We start from the raw sequence: 18,634 nt of genomic DNA, 5'->3' as shown, positions 1-18,634 counted from the left end.
CATACCGGAATCTTGGAAGAACGCTAACATAATCCTAATCCATAAGAAATGGGACACCAAAGACTTGAAAAATTATAGACCGATCAGCTTACTGTCCGTTGCCTCAAAAGTATTTACTAAGGCAATTGCGCATAGAATCAGGAACACCTTAGACTTCCCTCAACCAAAGGACCAGGCAAGATTCCGTAAAGGTTACTCAACAATAGATCATATTCACACTATCAATAAAGTGATAGAGAAATGTGCGGGATATAACCAACCATTATATTGACACGTGTACTTGTCTTTATCGGGCGACACGTTTCACCGCCTAACAAATGTTATCGCACTGCGCAGGACACGCTTGCATCTGTGGGAAGTTTTTGGAATGTTATCGATGGTTCCATCCACTGTCTGTGACCGAAACTTGCGTAATCTGATTGCATGTGTGCGTGACGCGAATAATGTAGAACTTTGTGGAAGGCGCGCGGGTCCCACCGATTAGTCTGGAACACTCGACGATTGCTGTATAAAAGCCGACGTGCTTGACCCGCTGATCAGATTTTCGACGATCGCCGACCGGGTTCGCCGCTTTCGTTGTGCTATAAGTGTAGCCTGTTTTGTGGGCACAGGTTCGCCCAATAAAAGTCAGTTGTGTCTTTCACAGTATTGCTACTGTATTCTTCAACGTCACCACCACGAGACAATATACAGCTTTCATTGATTACAAGAAAGCGTTTGACTCAGTCGAAACCTCAGCATTCTTGGAGGCATTACGGAATCAGGGTGTAGACCAGCCGTATGTAAAAATACTGAAAGATATCTATATCGGCTCCACAGCCGCCGTAGTCCTCCATAAAGAAAGCAACAACACCCCAATAAAGAAGGGCATCAGGCAAGGAGATGCGATCTCTCCAATGCTATTCAAAGCGAGTTTACAGGAGGTATTCACAGACCTGGATTAGGAAGAATTGGGGATAAGAGTTAATGGAGCATACCTTGGTAACTTGCGATTCGCTGATGATATTGCCTTGCTTAGTAACCCAGGGGACCAACTGCTACGCATGCTCACTGACCTGGAGAGGCAAAGCAGAAGGATAAAGCAGAAAAGCAGCAAAGCAGAAAAGAGCAGATTGGGTGAGGGAACAAACGCGAGGTAATGAAATCTTAGTTGAAATCAACAAAAATAAATGGACATGGGCAGGACATGTAATGAGGAGGGAAGATAACCGATGGTCATTAAGGGTTACGGACTGGATTCCAAGGGAAGGGAAGCGTAGCAGGGGGCGGCAGAAAGTTAGGTGGGCGGATGAGATTAAGAAGTTTGCAGGTACAGCATGTCCACAATTAGTACATGGCCGGGCTAGTTGGAGAAGTATGGGAGAGGCCTTTGCCCTGCACTTGGCGCAACTAGGCTGATGATGATGATTACCTATTCTTACCCGAAATCTTTTATTTGAGAGGTAGCTCTCAATGACGTTCACCATGTTTCCCGGGATCCTCATGGCAGATAAGTATTGCCGGATTCTATAGCGCCATGTTTTGTCACAAACCTTCTACACGTCTAAAAATATTGAGAGAACGAACAACTTGTGCGTACATAGATGCATAATTGTTGACTAAATACGGACAAGGTTATCTGTTGGCGATCTACCTTTTCTGTACCTACATTGATATGGATGTAATAGCTTGCGCTCTAAGTAGAACATCAACTACTTGTTTCTCATCTTTTGAAATAGTGTAGAGTCAGCCAGTCAATGATATGGGTTGCTGCTGGCACGAGATGGGTTCTTCCCTTCATTGAGGATAGGAATTATAATAGCTTCCTACCAAGAGGTGGGTAGATACCTAGCTGCCACGTAGAATTAGACAGTGAAAGCAGTGCAATAAGTGCCTCGGAATGAAGGTGCTTTATCATTGCACACATGATGTAGTCAGCTCCCGGGGCAGTGCTTTTACAGGAGTGGGGGGTTGCACGGAGTTCCGCTATGTTAAATGGAACGTTAGAGCCATCGTATTCACTAAATTTGTGCTGGAGTGGTTTCCTTTCCATGAGGTCCTTGTGCCTTTTATATTCACTGGGAAAGTTCCCAGCGCTAGATACCTCCGCAAACTGAGCACCCAGTGAGTCATCTTCGTGTGCTAGACGAAGAAATGTGTATGATTTAGAAATGGCATTAGATTCGCCGGCTGGCCTTTTAGTTTTCTTACTCGGTTCTAAGCTTTTTTCTGATGGGTATGGGAGTTTATTTCTTTAGATACTTTTTCAAGCTTTACCGTTTAGCCTATCAGTGTGTTGTTACCTACGATCTGATATTTTTAAAGTCAAAGTTTCTCCAGTTGGTTACTCTCATAGACGTTCCAATGCTTTATTCTGATTTTACGAGCCCTCCTGCACTGGAACGGGTCAATAACCAGACGTTTCACATGTTTGAGGGATGAACTTTGACGTAGCATCAATGATAAAAGCTGTCGTGTATGCGGCACCACCGTTTATGCAGAGCCATTATGTCATCTCTCTTCACGCATGGGTGGGATGTGTAGGTTTCCGAATCGGTTAAGGCTATCTTAAAGCGAGGTGGATACGCCGGTGTTTCAATTTATTGGATGTGGTTTAGGACAATTCGAAAATGGCCACTGCCATAGGAATTTTTGATGACCATGCAATCGAGATGTAACAAAATTGATGCAGATGTTATGCATAAATCTACAAAAAAGTTCAAGTGAAGCCTCGTAATATAAAACTTTGTCCTTTAACCAAGTAAGACAGCACAGAACGTAAAAGGAAGTTCTCAATCCTGCGACTTCTTACGTTGCAACGTCAAAGCGCGAGTCGCCCCAGGGTGTGTTACGGGCATTCAGGTGTCGTTTTAAAATGAAAGCCTCAGGAAGCTGCTCCAAAAGGGCCTCAAATTATCTAACCTCCAAATTTTAATGAGGTAGTGCATGCACTGGATAGCCTGTCACGGGCCTATGAAGTAGCATGGCCAAGCTGCTTGAGCAGCCAAATTTGCTTTTACATTGAGGTGTTGACGATCAACAGACTTCGCAGCGATAATGGCCCCGCCACCTGATGCAATGTCGCCATCATCGCGATCTTCACGAACTACTGCATACTGTGTTAAATATTATGGGTTGATTTCGTGTGTCTCTTGAAAACAGAATAGCCTCGGGCTGTGTTCATATGTTAGTCCTTTAGTGTCATTTAAATTGTGTAGCATCCAAGAACACTCTACTGGACTAATTGTGTGGCCACTTTGTTCAATGAAAGGTGTTCTGTGTTCAAGAATAAAGATGCGTCTTATTTAACAGGGCCACTTTCCCGGCCCCGTTATGGTTTATTTGTGTTTCTTGAGGCGTTCCAAACAACGGCGCCGCTCTTTCGGTGTAACAGCCTAGGGCTCGCTACATGTGGACCGGGCAAGTGGTGGATGCTAGCGTGACAATGCCCCCGTACGCACCACATCAGCATAAGGTTCGCCATGAAAAGCTTAGCATCTTCTACGAGCTTCGTTGGATGCTACATTTTTTTTACCTCAAGCCTAATTATATCATTTTCTTTCTTCGATCTTGCACGGGATCTTGGATACGTTGGGTCATCACCATCGCAATTCACACACTGAGCTGCAGCTTCGCTGTTGTCGGCAATGTGTCCTTTGGAAGCACACCATGCACAAGCTTACTGTCCTTTACATTTATAGGAGCTCCGTCTGTGGCACTTGAAGCCCCTGCGGAGGTTTGCGAGGACTCTTAGACGGGTGTAAGCAGTTTTGATCATCTCGGGTAGGTCGCTGGATGCAAATGTCAGAGTTACTGTATGTGCTTCCCGGTTGACTTCTCTGTGTTGTGCCATCTTATCGTTATTCTTTGAACATTGATCACATGTTCATCTTTCTACTCTTCAAGAAATTCAGTATCTACGAGGTTTAGTAGGTTGTATTCAGATAGCACACCACAGACGGTGTTCATTGATCGATGCGGGCTTCCTGTAAAAAGAATACTTCCGCAAAACCTTAGGGTGGTTGGTTTTTAGTACTGTATACAGTCTCAGAGTTCGAGTCGCAGATCGTCGCTATCCATTGTGGAGGCCTTGCATCCTTCTCCTAATTACTCTGTCAAGCTCTTTGGGTTCAAAAATAGTGAAATTGCTCTTGCGATTTATTCGGACTATGCATAATATATTACGTGAGACTTGGGATAGTGCTTGTGCGTCTTTGGGAAGAATTTTATTGGTGATTCTTTCCATATCCTTTCCAGGTAATGATCAGGTGTTGGTTGGCCTATATGAGCTGAACATACTATACGCATTGTTTTTCACAGCGATGCCTTCCGCCCGCAACAGAGCGTAACAAGGAGAGAGGATAAAAATTCTACGTAGACAAGTTTGGCGAACGACAGCACTACATCGCCACTCTAAACAAATATGGCTAACCAAGACAGGCCATCCACAGGAGTTAACCTTAGCAGACCGCAAATTAAGAAGTAACGAGAAAAGAAAAGAAAACGGGGCAGATTGGAAGAAAGAGATGAAATCGAAAGAGGGGAGAATTGGATAAGCGAAATGGGACTGCAGACTTCCCGGAGTGGCTAAATCCAGACGTGCTGTCTACATGAAGCCGAGGTCAAAGGTGTGCGTTGCTTCCGCCAGGGTTTCTTAAAGGTTCAAACACATGGCGTGAGCTCCACCCCCATGTTCCCCTTTTACAGCTATGTGTGGGAGGGAGTTGAAACACCCTGTCAGCTCGGGTAACTGCTGATGCCACACAACAAACGGCTTCTTAACTAGACGTCCCTTCGCCGGTATCTGTCCGTGTGTGTGTATGCGTGCATGCGTTGTATGTATGCGGGCGTGCGCATACACGTGTGGGTTTGTTTGCATGTGTATGGATAAATGGATAGATGGATGCATGGATTTCCTTCTTGGCTTATCAATGACGACGTTGTTATGGAGAGTGATGCAGCGTCATTGGCACATGTCGTTTGTATATAGCGCATGTTCCTTGCGTATACTGCCCGAGGCTATAAAAAGCCTCTGTTCCAATAAACCTCGTTCACCCTCGTGCGCTCGTGTCCGGATGATTGAGTGGCGACGAGGCCGTCAAACCAGTGCACACTCAGCGGCTATGGCTACCAAAGGGGGCTATCAGCTTTTCACGAAGAGAGTGAACAAAGGGGAAACGTATACACACATCTAGGTGAACGACATCATCGCCGAGAATAAACGTAGGGCGCTTTTCGTCATGGCACTGAGCACCAGGACAGTGGATTACTTGGCTCCACGCTGCGCACCGGCTAAGATACAGGAGCTGAAGTAAGAAGTGCTCAGCTCCTGGTGAGCAATTCGCCCCGACGTGCAATGAAATTGCCGAATCGTATAAGTTTTTTACAAAAAGCCAGCTTGCAGACGAGTCGGCGAACGAACTTATAGACAAGGTATGAAAGATTCCGAACGGTTGCAACTTCGGGGACGCGCTCGACAGAATACCGAGCCACCATCTCGTTTGTGGTTTGCGCGACACGAATGTGCGCCGGATATTGTTGACAAAAACAGAACTCACACTGAAAGACGCAGAATAGGCAGTACGTACAGCAGAGATGGCGGCTGTCAATGTGGAACAGATGGCAGGTGCATCAAATACCGTAAATGTGCTGGAGAACAAGGGCCAGTTCAGCAGATTTCAACCACCACAAGATGCGGCGGGCAGACATCACAGGCGGCATGAAGGGGAGTGCACATGCTACAGTGGAACTAGTCCTACTGCGGGAAAATGCAAGTTCCGTCATGCAAAATGCTACTGTTGTCATTGACAAGGGCACTTGGCTCGTGTATGCCAGCAACGACACTGTCAACAGAGCAACGCAGCTCACTGGGCGTGTGTTGGACAATGATGACTATGAGTAGTACCTGCACAATATATAAGCACTGTCGGTAAACATGGTTCAGCCACTTTTGTGTACCCTGGAATGGAATGGCGTGCCGCTTCGGTTGCAAGTAGGCACGGGTTCCACTGTGTCGATAATCACATGACCCACATAAGCCAATAACCGTCAACGCTGGCCTCCACTTGAGAAGGCATCCTTGCAACTGATCTGCTTCCTCGGTCAGCTTCCCGTCGAGGGCCAACTGAACGTATCAGTAACGTACACCGGGATTACTCTGAAAGCTGCCTTGATGGTACTGCGATGCTCTGGGCATAACCTGTGTGGACGCCACGTCATCAAAGCGTTTGAGCAAAACGGGAAACACCTGCTCACAATGGGCATGAAATTCGCACCCGGTAAGTCTTCATCTACAAAGGATTCGGTGCAAGTGAACCAATTAGCGAGTTCGGTGACTTCTTCTTGGATGAGCTAGGATTAAAGGGCCACCCGTTCATCTTCGACTGCGTCATGATGCAGTATCTCGTTTCTTACAGTGAAGCTGTATACCTCTACTGTCCAAGAAAATCCTCGTGTTGTTGTGGGTAGCCAAAAGCTCCCCATACGTGGGCTGATCCCGAAGACCCGCGGCGGAGGTGAAGCACGCGTTAAGCACTCCCCTTACGTGGACCGATCCCGAAGATGGTGCAATGCCGGGCCGACACACGGCGGAGGTGCAGTTCGCCATTACTTGGCCCACATACACAGCTTCGCTGGCCATCCTTCTTCACAGAGTGGAAGGGCACTGAGTTTTTTCAAAGCGCGCTCGATACCCTATGCGATGAAAGAAGCAGTAGGCACGGGCATGAACCGCCTCTTTGAGACTGGAATTTTGACGCCCGTGGCTAGCGCTGAATGGGCAACGCCGATCGTTCTGGTCGTAAGAAAAAGTCATTAGGCTGTGCAGATCACGAAAAAAAAGCAAAGATGTACACTTAATGCGCAAGCGTGCAGGATCATCACTGCGAAGAAGAACGTGTGAGAAGAATGAAAATTGACGTTCAAGTTTATTTGGACGACGTGGTTGCGGTAGAGAAGAATAACTGCAACAAGTTGCGCGAAGTGTTTCGGATGTTTCAAGAGCATGGTGTCAGGCTTCGTCCAAACAAACGTAATATACAACAGAAATATGTTGAGTATCTTGGGCACCGTATACGCGCAGACGGTCTGTTGCCTAAAGCGGAAAACACTAAAGCCGTATTGCCAATGCCAAGGCGGACATGTGCCTAAGCCGCGTTCCTTTATAGACTTAGTGACGCATTACAACGCGTGTCTGTTCAACCTGACTATGGTGCTCGCGTCGCTCTATCAGCTGATCTTGTTCGAGGTAGCAAAGCGCTGGATAAAGGACACTAAACATTTAACTCACTATGATCCGGAAAAGCCCATTGTCTTGGTAACGAACGCGTGATCGTACGGCATTGGCGCTGTTTTATACCACTACCTCCACGGAGACTCGAGGCCAGCCAGTTTCCGGTCGCGCACCCTGGCCGTCACCGATCGGAATTACGCACAAACTGAGCGTGAGGCGCTGGCAGTGGTGTTTGGCGTAACACAATTCCGCAAGTACCTGCTCAATAACACGTTCATGTTAATTACAGATTACAAGCCTCTCCGAGTTTGTAGCCCAGACAAGCCCGTGCCCGCGCTGTTAACCGCACGCATACAACGTGGTCTCTGCTGCTCAGCGGTTACTCGTACAAGAAGAGTATAAGCTGGAAAAGGCTCTTCCGGTAGCAGATGCTCCTAGCATCGGTTACCTGCGCGCCTTCCGCGCGATGACAGTACCCTGAAGTTCATCAGCAAGAGTGCCCGTGCGTATATACTTCTCGGTGGGCATCTGGACGCCACGCCGGTGTCGTCACGGGATTGTCCACAATGACGGAAGCTGACGGCACCCTCAAACAAGTAGCTGCTTATGTCCGGGATAGCTGGCCTCGGAAACTGCAAGGCTCAAATGAATACTTACGTCCTTTCTTTTTCACAAGACATAAACTTGTGTCTGGCCATGGTATTGGCTACTGCGGCCATCGAACATTAATTCCAGTCGCTGCGCAGAATACCGTGTTGGGCATGCATCAAGAAATATCATCAGTGAAAAAGTTGGTGCGTTAGATTCTTTGGTATCCGGTGCTGGATAGACACATTGAAGATCTCGGCACGTGCCCTGTGTGTGTGCAATGGTCTAGCGTGGCACCGGCCAAGGAGCCAACCCCGTGGCCGGAAGCAATGGAGAAGTGGTCAAGGGTGCACATAGACTTTGCTAGGCCTGTTGACGGGCATGTGTTTCTCATGGCCGCTGATTCGCACACAAAGTGGATAGAGGTGACCGCATTGAAGATAGCCAGCGTCGGAAATGCTACCGAGACACTACAAACAATGTTCTGTAGGTTCGGCCTTCCGCGAACTGTGGTCTCTGATAATGGCCCACAGTTCACAAGAGAGCAGTTTGTCTTTCGTGAAAGAAAATGGGATCCTTCACTTACACACCGCGCCTTATCATCCCCAGTCAAATGGTTTAGCGGAGAGGGCAGTCAGAACGATGAAGCTAGGACTGTGCAAGAGACTGGGTGGGGCGCTGCAAGTTCACCTGAATAAAATTCCACCGTAGTATCGCCATGCTTCTAGGCTCAGCGGGGAAACACCATCCACTAAGCTCCTTGGCGTCGCGCCTTGATGCCTATTCCATAACATCATGTCATGCCCGTTTTCGGACGCATATACGGAGTGCCCCCGAACCAGCCAAGTTGAGGAACCGGTTTGCTACAGAAACTACAGGGCAGGAGCCAGGTGGAAGCCAGGTGTTTTGCAAGCCCAGAAGGTTCCCAAGTAGCAACAATCAAGGCACAAGATGAGAACATTCATAATAGACACGACCAGCTGAACGTTACAAGAACCAGCCACGCGGCATCCGCCGCAGTCAGACTGGGACAAAGCACGAGTCGAGAGTTAGAGCAAGCCGAAGCTGCAGAACCCGACAAACAAGTGACCGACACACAAGTTACTGTAGAAAACACCGAGAGCCTAGGTGGACAAGTAAGCGATAGCCAGAGAATCACGGGCGGCAGACAAGTTCAATATAGCGTCCGCAGCGAGCATGATGTCAGTATCATGGCCAGAACTTGTTACGGGGGCCAACGCGAACCCGACGCCCACCGGATTGTTACCAGCCTTGAGCGAAAAGAAGGCTGATGCAGCGTAATTGGCACATGTCTTTTGTATATCGCGCATCGTTTTCGCTCATATGACCTGGCGCGATAAATATGATCTGTTCGAATAAATCTCGTTCACTCTCGCACCGTCGTGTCCGGACGCTTCAGAGAGCAGAAGCAAGGCCCTTCACCTTGTTTGCCTCGAATTTGTCGGCGCAAGTGAGGAGGTCCTCCCGCACGATACCCAGCAGGCACAGAGGCGGAAGTTTCTCGAAGTCAGTGTGCGGGTGCTTGTGGCACCTCATTATCTGCCTCTGCACCAGTTCATCGTTCACGCGGGAGCCGATTTCCTTGGCGATGCCTATGTTGATCCCGTTTGTTAGTATCCACATGGCCGTCGTATTCGCCGCCTGCAAAGACAAGGTAATTGGATTTTATTATGGCGGTGAAAACACTCATAAGTTGAGGCGAACTTCAAGCCCATTCATATGATTTAGCATCTGCTGCTAGGAGCGATGACAGTAACTTCCCGTTTTTCATACCAAAACTTCTCATAGGCCATCAGCTCTTTGTAACTTTGTTGCGTGCCCCTTTGAAACTACTAACCTGTAGTCGGTGCACAAACGCAATCTACGACTGTCAGAAAAACATTTTTGAGCTGCGGTAGCTGCTACCGCTGCCATGTCCACACATTTGACAGCAGAAACCTGTGTAATTCCCCGTAATGAAAACACAGCCCCTGTTATTAGACTACGAAACACGACACGTACTGACAATCACTTCGCCCACCAGGTTTGAGAGGTTGATGCGATATTTAGTGTTATTCTACTTTTTGCATAAATGGGGAAAAGGTCAAAGTAAAAGTCGGCAAAGTGTCGTGAAAGATTAGAATAAGGATGATTGCTTTGTTGATGATAACTTAGTTTACCAAAAGTTGTTGCTCATGAAATCTTCTTTAAAGGGACCGTGCAGAACCATTCTGAAGATGAACAGCGATAGCCCCACTGATGGAATGATTGTGTCTTACATTGAATAAACTAGCGCTATTTTCCTCATTACACCAGGGGGAACAGGATGAACAAACTATATTTATAGAGGTGAGCCTCAGGCAGAATCGTCAGAGATAGGCAGCGTTCCTAGTCCAGGATGCCGTGGGTCTGAGCCGATAGCTTAGCCCTGCTAACCAGGTGAGGCTGGTTCCCAGGGCTCGCTCTTAGGAGCTTGGCCTCCCACTGCTACAAGTTTGATCCTGTGATGGGTCACATGAATGGGATGCACCCACCCTCGAGTACTATGTGGTAGAGGTTATTTGAAGCAGAGCAGAAGGTGCAGCTGTAATTGTAGCTTGTAGGATAGATGGCGTACAACAGGATGCCGTGCGGGAATGTGCCTGTCTGTAGTTTCTGGAACATCGAAGCCTCTTCTCTGGTCAGCTAGGTCTGCAGAGTTGGGTGGGTGCTCCTACCAAGTGTGCAGTAGCGGAGAATTCCTATATATTTTCGCGATGCCACCGCGATGGGTGACCGCGGCTCGGGATTGCACCTTCAGCCACTAAATTACCCGGGAGGAACTCGTGTCCTGGGGACAAGCCCATGCATATTCCTTGAAAATTTTCTTGTTTCTTCAGAATGTCCAGCGCTTGCTTCGATATGTGGCTTCTTTAGTCGCTTCTGCATGCTGTTTGTAAGTTCATGGTAACGGTGGTGTGTTGTTGTCACTTGCACGTCGCGACCGCCAGGGCTATCGCAGTTTCTTCCGCGGAGTTGACGTCTGCAGTGTTAACAGAGGCTGTTGCTACTTCTTCTTTCTCACTTTGATCAGGCTTTATATTTTATGCGTAAGTGTAGATGACCCGTCTGTGAAATCGCCAAAGTTCGTTTTAAGCCGAGTGGAAAGCGACCGCCGGAGGAAGAAGGCTCCTCGAGGGGGAGATGAGAATCGCTGCGTTCGTAACCTTTCCGTTTCTGCATCGACAACACGATGCTCACTGTACATGTTCCCGACGTCTCTTATGTGCATGTGTAACACCATGCGCCTAGAGAGAGAAATACACATCTACTCAGGGTTCACTTATTTTGGTCAGAGCCCCTATTTCTGGGCCCCAATGGCCAGGGCCACGTCATGGGCCTGCTGGATGAGCCCCGGCAGGGTCGTAGGTTCGCCGTGGTACAAGACGGCCTCCCACTGATGATTGGTTGGAGTGGAGATGTTTGGAGGACTGATGCCATTAACTGAGTGTTGGCGCTCCACAGCGACGTGAAAAGTCGTTGGTGGGGCGGCGCATCCTGGACATATATTGGGATAGGAGGCAGGGGACAAGTGGTAGAGAGTCAGTAGGTTCGGAAAGGAACTATAGTCGGATACAACTTTAGAAAAAAGGGGGCGTTAACTCCTCCGAGGCGGATGCAGACATGCGTCCACCAATGGGCGCGCACTCTGGACTGACATCATGGGCCGGACGGCCGGTGACCCCGCCGTCGGAGAAGATGGCCGCCCGGGCTTCGAACTGGGCCAAGTCGCGTCAGCTGTGCGCGTCAACCCCTCGCCCCAAGGAATTCCCAAACTGTTTGTAATTGTCTATCATGCCGGAAATATTACTGGGAGCTTGCGATGCCGCATTTGTGACGCGTGTGTTTATTCTATGCCGTAATCCGGCGAAGAAACATCGCAGCGAGCAATATGTATAGCGGCTCCACAGCCACCGTAGTCCTCCATAAAGAAAGCAACAAAATCCCAATAAAGAAAGCAGCAGGCAGGGAGATACAATCTCTCCAATTCTATTCACAGCGTGTTTACAGCAGGTATTCAGAGAGCTGTATTGCGAAGAATTGGAGATAAGAGTTAATGGAGAATACCGTAGTAACTTGCGATTCGCTGATGGTATTGTCTTGCTTAGTAAATCAGGGTACCAATTGCAATGCATGCTCTCTGATCGGGAGAGGCAAAGCAGAAGGGTGGGTCTAAAAATTAATCTGCAGAGAACTAAAATAATGTTTAACAGTCTCGGTAGAGAACAGGATATTACGATAGGTAGCGAGGCACTGAAGGTGGTAAGGGAATACATCTACTTAGGACAGGTACTGACCGCAGATCCGGATCATGAGGCTGAAATAATCAGAACAATAAGAATAAGCTGGGGTGCGTTTGGCCGGCATTCTCAGATCATGAACAGCAGGTTGCCATTATCCCTCAAGAGAAAAGTCTTATAACAGCTGTGTCTTACCAGTGCTCACGTACGGGGCAGAAACCTGGAGGCTTACGAAAAGGGTTGTACTTAAATGGAGGACGACGCAACGAGCTATGGAAAGAAGAATGATAGGTGTAGCGTTAAGGGATAAGAAAAGAGCAGATTGGGTGAGGGAACAAACGCGAGTTAATGACATCTTAGTTGAAATCTAGAAAAATAAATGGGCGTGGGCAGGGGATGTAATGAGGAGGGAATATCCCCGATGGTCATTAAGGGTGACGGACTAGATTCCAAGAAAAGGGTAGCATGTCAGGAGACGGGAATAAAGTTAGGTGGGCGGATGAGAATAAGAAGTTTGCAGGGACAACATGGCCACAATTAGTACATGACCGGGGTATTTGGAGAAGTATGGGAGAAGCCTTTGCCCTGCAGTGGGCGTAACCAGGCTGGTGATAATGATGATGCCGCTTCACGACCGACAAAATTTTCCTCCTGTGGCACTACCCGACCGACAGCATTTTCCGACTCCTCAACTGCGACTCGGACCTTACCGCCACCAGTAGCGCACCTTCGATGACCGCCCAATGTTTTGCTTGTGGTGGTGCTGGACAAGTCGCGCGCCATTGTCGTCGTTGCATGCTTCCTCTTCGGAACATCCGGCGAGCGCAACCTTTCCCCGCTCCGTTTTTCTCTTCACCTTCGTTCCTTCCTACCTCTTCCTTTTCCCCTGACCGCCCAACCGCGTCTACCCACCGCTCACCATCTCTCCGTCGTCGCTCGCTTTCTCCAATGCGGCAACGTCCCGTGTACATGGAGCAGGGAAACTGATCGCCGCAGTTCGCGAGGCACGAACTGCGTCCACGTCGCAATGCCCAACTTCTCGTCCCTCTGCAGCCAACGTAATTGAAGTGTCTGTGGAAGGAATGGCCATCCTGGCACTTTTAGATACAGGAGCCGCCGTATCCTTAATTTCCGCCAATCTCTGCCACACACTACGAATGGTTTTGACGTCTCTCTCCGACTTCTCCCTTCAAAGCGCGAACGCTCAAAATATTACGCCTCTCGCTGCCTGTACTGCTCGCATCTTCATTCAAGTACTGCTGTATACCGTCGAATTCGTCGTGCTGCCTTCGTGTTTCCTTTACTTTATATTAGACTGGGGCTTCTATAATAATAACACCGTCATTGACTGTTGTCACGCCGAACTCGAACTTTCTGCACTTACCGACCTTTAGACTATCGAAAACCACCCTTCTAGTGCTAAACTGTTTGTGTCCGAAGACAATGCCGTCCCTCCATGCTATTCCCTGCTTGTGCCTGTGTCATGCCCTTTAATTTCTGATGGCACTGTTCTCTTTATGCCCTTTGAGTTCATTCGCCGCAGATGTTCTCCGCTGTCCTTTGCATTCCTTACACTTAGCAGTGCCGTCGCGAAAATGATCATCGACAATCCCACGGCCTGCCGTTTACTTTTGTTTCATGGTGAATGCCTAGGCCTCATTCAACCGGTCGACACCTTTTGCATCTTTGACGCTCCTGCCATTTCTACTTCTGCGGACCTTGGCGCACTTACTTGTGACCCTGCGGTTGATTAGTCACTCCTCCGACGCTTTCCCCAGCTCCATCGACGATGGAAAGTGATATACAGAACGAAGCCAGCTTATCGCTCTCCTGCCGAAGTTTCGCGCTTATTTGGACAGCCATGCTTCCGGTTTGGTGCGCACATCGGCCGTTTTCCAAAAGATAGAATCCGGCACTAATGCACCTTTACGACAACGCCCTTACCAAGTATCCGCCTCTGACCGCCGTGTCATTGACTACCAGGTTGCTGACATTGTCAAGAGTGGCGTTGTGCAGCCTTCCAACAGTCCCTGGGCACCACCGGTCGTCTTCGTAAAGAAAAAGCATGGCTCTATTCGATTCTGCGTCGACTACCGGCGTCTGAACAAGATAACGCGCAAGGACCTTTACCGCTACCGCGCATCGACGACGCCCTCGACCGTTCGCAGGGAGCGGAGTTCTTTTCTTCGTTGGATTGGCGTTCCGGATACTGGCAAGTCCGTTTGGTACCATCCGATCGACATATAACAGCATTTGTAACACCTGAAGCATTATACGAATTCATCGTAGTGCGTTCCGGCCTGTGTAACGCTCCAGCCACTTTTGAGAGAATGATGGATAATACTTTAGGTGGCCTCAAAGGGAACACATGTCTATGCTACCTGGATGGCGTAGTTGTCTTTTCCGCTGATTTCCGAACACATCTCCGCCGTCTCGAGCACGTTCTGAAATACTTTACTGACGCGGGAATTCAACTCAACACAAAGAAATATGATTTCGGCGCCCGAAAGCTCACTATTCTTGGCTTTTTGTTTCGCGAGAAGGCGTCCTTGCGGATCCAGCCAAGCTCCGCGCTGTCACGGACATTGCACAACCAAAGAAATTAAAGGAGCTTCAATGTTTTCTTCGTTTATGCTCGTATTTCCGACGTTTCATTCGAGATTTCGCTTCCGTAAGTGCACCGCTGACAGCCCTTCTAACCGTCCTGGTGTTAACAGCGCAAAACGTAGACGAGACACGAGACGAGAACACGACACTAGTCGTCGCGTGTCTCGTCTACGTTTTGCGCTGTTAAAACCAGGATGGAAAACCGTCAAGCCCGAGCTGCTATTCTAGCCCTTCTACGTGGCGACAAGAACTTTCCGGTTGGACGCACGCCCGTGATGACGCCTTCACGAAATCACGCCACCTGCTAACCTTGCCACCTACCCTCCGCCACTTCTATTCTGCATCCCCCAAAGAGGTCCACACGGATGCCAGCGGCGTCGGGCTCGGCGCCGTACTCGCGCAACCAAAAGTGGGGTTTGATGAATATGTCCTTGCCTATGTGAGCCGAGCTCTAACGAAGGCCGAGGCTAAGTACTGTGTTACAAAGAAAGAATGCTTAGCCATAATTTGGGCCGTTGAAAAATTCCGTCCTTACTTGTATGGTCACTCATTTGATGTCGCCACTGATCATCACACCCTTTGTTGGCTGTCTACCCTTAAGGACCCATCGGGCCGACTTTTTTTTTTATTGCGACAGCATGCCTTCTGGCATAAAGAAATATTTAAACTTGTAGATACACGCCGAATTCTCGGAAGAAGTCCAGCAATGCCCGGTGGTGGGGCCCCCAGATCCAACTGTCCACATCTGGCGGCCGACCTGGGGGTGGTCCACATTGAAGCAGGTGTTTCTGGCGGAGGGCATGTAGAGAAGGGCAAGTCCAGAGGAGGTGCCCAGTGTCCACCTCGCAGACAAGAGCGGGACAGAAAGGACAGGAATCGCTGATGGAGGCACGGTACTGCGCCGACCACGACCAGGTTACCGCAGGGGTGAGGGCGACACGGAGGCGTAACCTTCGTAACAAGACCTCTTCCCAGCGCGCTAGGCCGCCAGGAAGGTCTGTGCCACACGGTGGGAGAAGTGCTCGCGTGGCGCGCCGGTGTTCTTTTTCTGTGAGGAGCCTTGTCTCCGGAGAGGTGGGGGACAATTAAAGTGGACGAGAAGTTTCGTTATGGCTTGCTGCATCCACTAAGGCTTGTGTAGGATGTGCGTTGCGACGTATCTATTGTACACGTACTGTAACGGGTAATTTCTCCACTGTGTCCTGAACCTCCTGTGCCAAAACGTCGGAATTCAGAACACGCCGCAGGCAACGGATAACAGCTGAGGAATAGGTGAAGATGTCAATGTGTCTACTAGACGGCGGAAGCAGTAGACAGAGGATGGATATTGCGTCTCGGATTACCAAGAGCTCCACCTGTGTCGACGGCTAGGCAGGGGAGCAAGCATACGAGCAGGTTGCTATTTCTGACAATATTTCCGGACAAGCGATAGCCGTGCTGACGTGATCATCACTCACACTAGCGTCGACATACGCTACATGTCTGCCCAAAGACCTCGTAGTTGCACTCGTAGTTGATGAGCTATTTGCTATTACACTTGACTCTCTAAGGTTGCCAATGGATCGTGTGTGTATGCGAGTCAGAGGCCGATTGTCCGTAACTTGCTGATAAAGCCATGGTGGTCGTGGCGACCAGGAATTGCAGGGCATCACTGAACGGTTTGCCATATACATCTCAAAATCTGCGGCTTCAGGGATCTTATGGCACTTTGCGGAACGAGCTTGGCGACGCTGGTGAACCAGGTCGTCTGGCGTATTTAATTGCGCTTCGGCCTGGAGTGCGCGAATGGGCGTAATTTGTGGGAGGCCCATAATAACCCGCATTGCTGCTCGATTGATAGATTCCAAGCGGTCCCACTCTGCTCGTGTTATGTGATGAAACTGAGCTTGGTATATCAATCTTGGCTGTAGCACAGCACGTATGAGGAGCGGGCGATGGTGGTTGTGGCACCACCTGACTTTTGAGAAATCCTACAGGTGAGTTGCAGCATTTGGAATGTCTTCTGACGTGCTGTGCAAATCCAGGGGCCGGGGGAGCCGGAATCGTACAGGTCCAGGCCGAGGACTCGGAGTGAGTTGACGACTGGGATTCTGCTTCCTTGCAAGAGAAGGACGATAGGGGTGACGTTAAACGCACGGCGGCCGCGCGCATTCGCGACAGGAAGCAGAGCCGTCTTTTGAGGCGACAACGTGAGTCCCAGAAAAGAACACCATTGCTCTGTAATTGTTTCGAGCTACCACCTTGTGGCTTGAATTTGGAGACACGGGTAGACGGTACAGACTGTGATGTTATCCGCATAAATGAGTGCGTGCAGGTCAGCAATATCGCCCAATCGCCATGCCAAGGGTAAAAGGCTCATGTTGAAAAGTATGGGGGGCAGCACTGACCCTTGCGGTACACCGCGATGTGGCCGAAAGGATGCCACTTTCTCCTTGTTGATGCGGATGGCGAATTCACGAGATGTAAGAAACGTGTGAATAAACTTGCATATGTGGGCGGGTAAGTGAATCCAGCGTAGCACTTCAACGAGGGCAGCGTGGCTGACGTGGTCGTATGCCTTGTGCACATCCATGCCGAGCACGGAGCTTACTCGGGTTTATCGGCCACTAATCAAAACCATAGAGGACAAGTGACCTACGCCGTCTTCTGCACCAAGGTGGGGCCGGAAGCCAACTTGCGACGAATGATACCAGTGATGTACGTCTAGCCACCACTGGAGACGGTTAGCCACCATGCGTTCCAACAATTTCCATAATGTACAGATAAGAGAAATTTGTCGAAGATTTGATATGTTGTCATGAGGTTTGCCGGGCTTTGCGATGGCGATTAGAGCTGCTTGCAGCCAGCGCTCCGGTAGTTCTCCTGACAGCCATGCAGCGTTTAACGAGCTGAGAACATCTTTCAAGGTGGCTCCTTCTTGGTTTTTAAACGCCTCATAGGTCACGCCCTCAGGACCCGGGGCAGTCTTCAATTTGGCTTGGTCTATTGCATCGAGAAATTCAGCTGCCATGAACGAAGACTACATCCCAGCAATAGCGTGAGCTGACGGGAGTGCCCCTGCACTCGGTGGAAGCGTAAATGGGGCGGAGACCACAGGTGGCTGCGTATCATAACCGGGAAATAATGTCTGCGCTATGCCAAACGAAAAGACGTGTGCGGTTTTACCAGACGCGAGGCACGCGCTGGAACCCGCGTCAGGAGAGCGTCCACCAACTTCCATTGCTCGGAACGCTCTACAAATTGAAGCGGCGCTGGGCCCTTCAGCTACAGGAGTACGACATCCGCGTTCTCTACCGTTTCGGCCTCAAACACACGGACACTGACGCCCTTTCTCTCTCACCAGTCATCGCTGACTGCGCTGGCCTATCCGCCCTTGAGCCCACACTTATTCTCATGCACTGCGCAACATGCTGTCAAAGCAGCGCAAGGATCCCTGGATCAGTGCTCCCATCAGCATTCTTTCTGATCCATCCACCTCTTCGCCATCTCGCGCTCTTCACCACCGGGCTACCCCCTTCTGCATTCGCGACAGCCTTCTATATTGTCGTAATTACCTCTCTGACGGTCGCAAGTGGTTTCTTGTGATACCCCACAATCTCCGTGACCTTATCTGCCGCGCTTTCCACGCGGACCCTAAGTGCGCGCATGCCGACCTCTTCAAGACCTATGCTCGACTATTCATCCGATTTTATTAGCGGGGCATGTATAACTACATCCGAAAGTTCATTCGCTCCTGTGCCCATTGCCAACGCCGAAAATTACCTCCCGGACCAGTCTACCCGTCACAACCCCTTCCCTGCCTTAGTCGGGCCTTTGCTCGTGTTGGTATAGACATATACAGACCACTACCCTCCACTTCAGCTGGCAACTGCTGGATTATTGTTGGAGTCGATCACTTGCGCCGCTATGCTGAAACAGCCGCTCTACCGACTGCCACTGCCAGCGACTT

The 18,634-nt window shown here is 49.5% G+C and overlaps 1 protein-coding gene across 1 annotated transcript in view; it reads right to left on the bottom strand.

The window, feature by feature from the left end:
* LOC126538381 (transient receptor potential cation channel subfamily M member-like 2) overlaps window positions 1-14,145 on the bottom strand; it is a 385,593-nt gene extending 371,448 nt beyond the window's left edge. The window contains exons 1-2 of the mRNA XM_072287697.1: window positions 14,023-14,145; window positions 9,242-9,460 (exon numbers count right to left, since the gene is read on the bottom strand). Coding sequence (XP_072143798.1) covers window positions 9,242-9,460; window positions 14,023-14,145 — 342 coding nt within the window. The remainder of the gene's footprint in view (window positions 1-9,241; window positions 9,461-14,022) is intronic.
* Window positions 14,146-18,634: the final 4,489 nt, after the last annotated feature.

This window comes from Dermacentor andersoni, chromosome 4, assembly GCF_023375885.2.
Source record: "Dermacentor andersoni chromosome 4, qqDerAnde1_hic_scaffold, whole genome shotgun sequence".
NCBI classification, from domain to species: domain Eukaryota; kingdom Metazoa; phylum Arthropoda; class Arachnida; order Ixodida; family Ixodidae; genus Dermacentor; species Dermacentor andersoni.
This window is presented reverse-complemented; position numbering and strand designations above follow the sequence as displayed.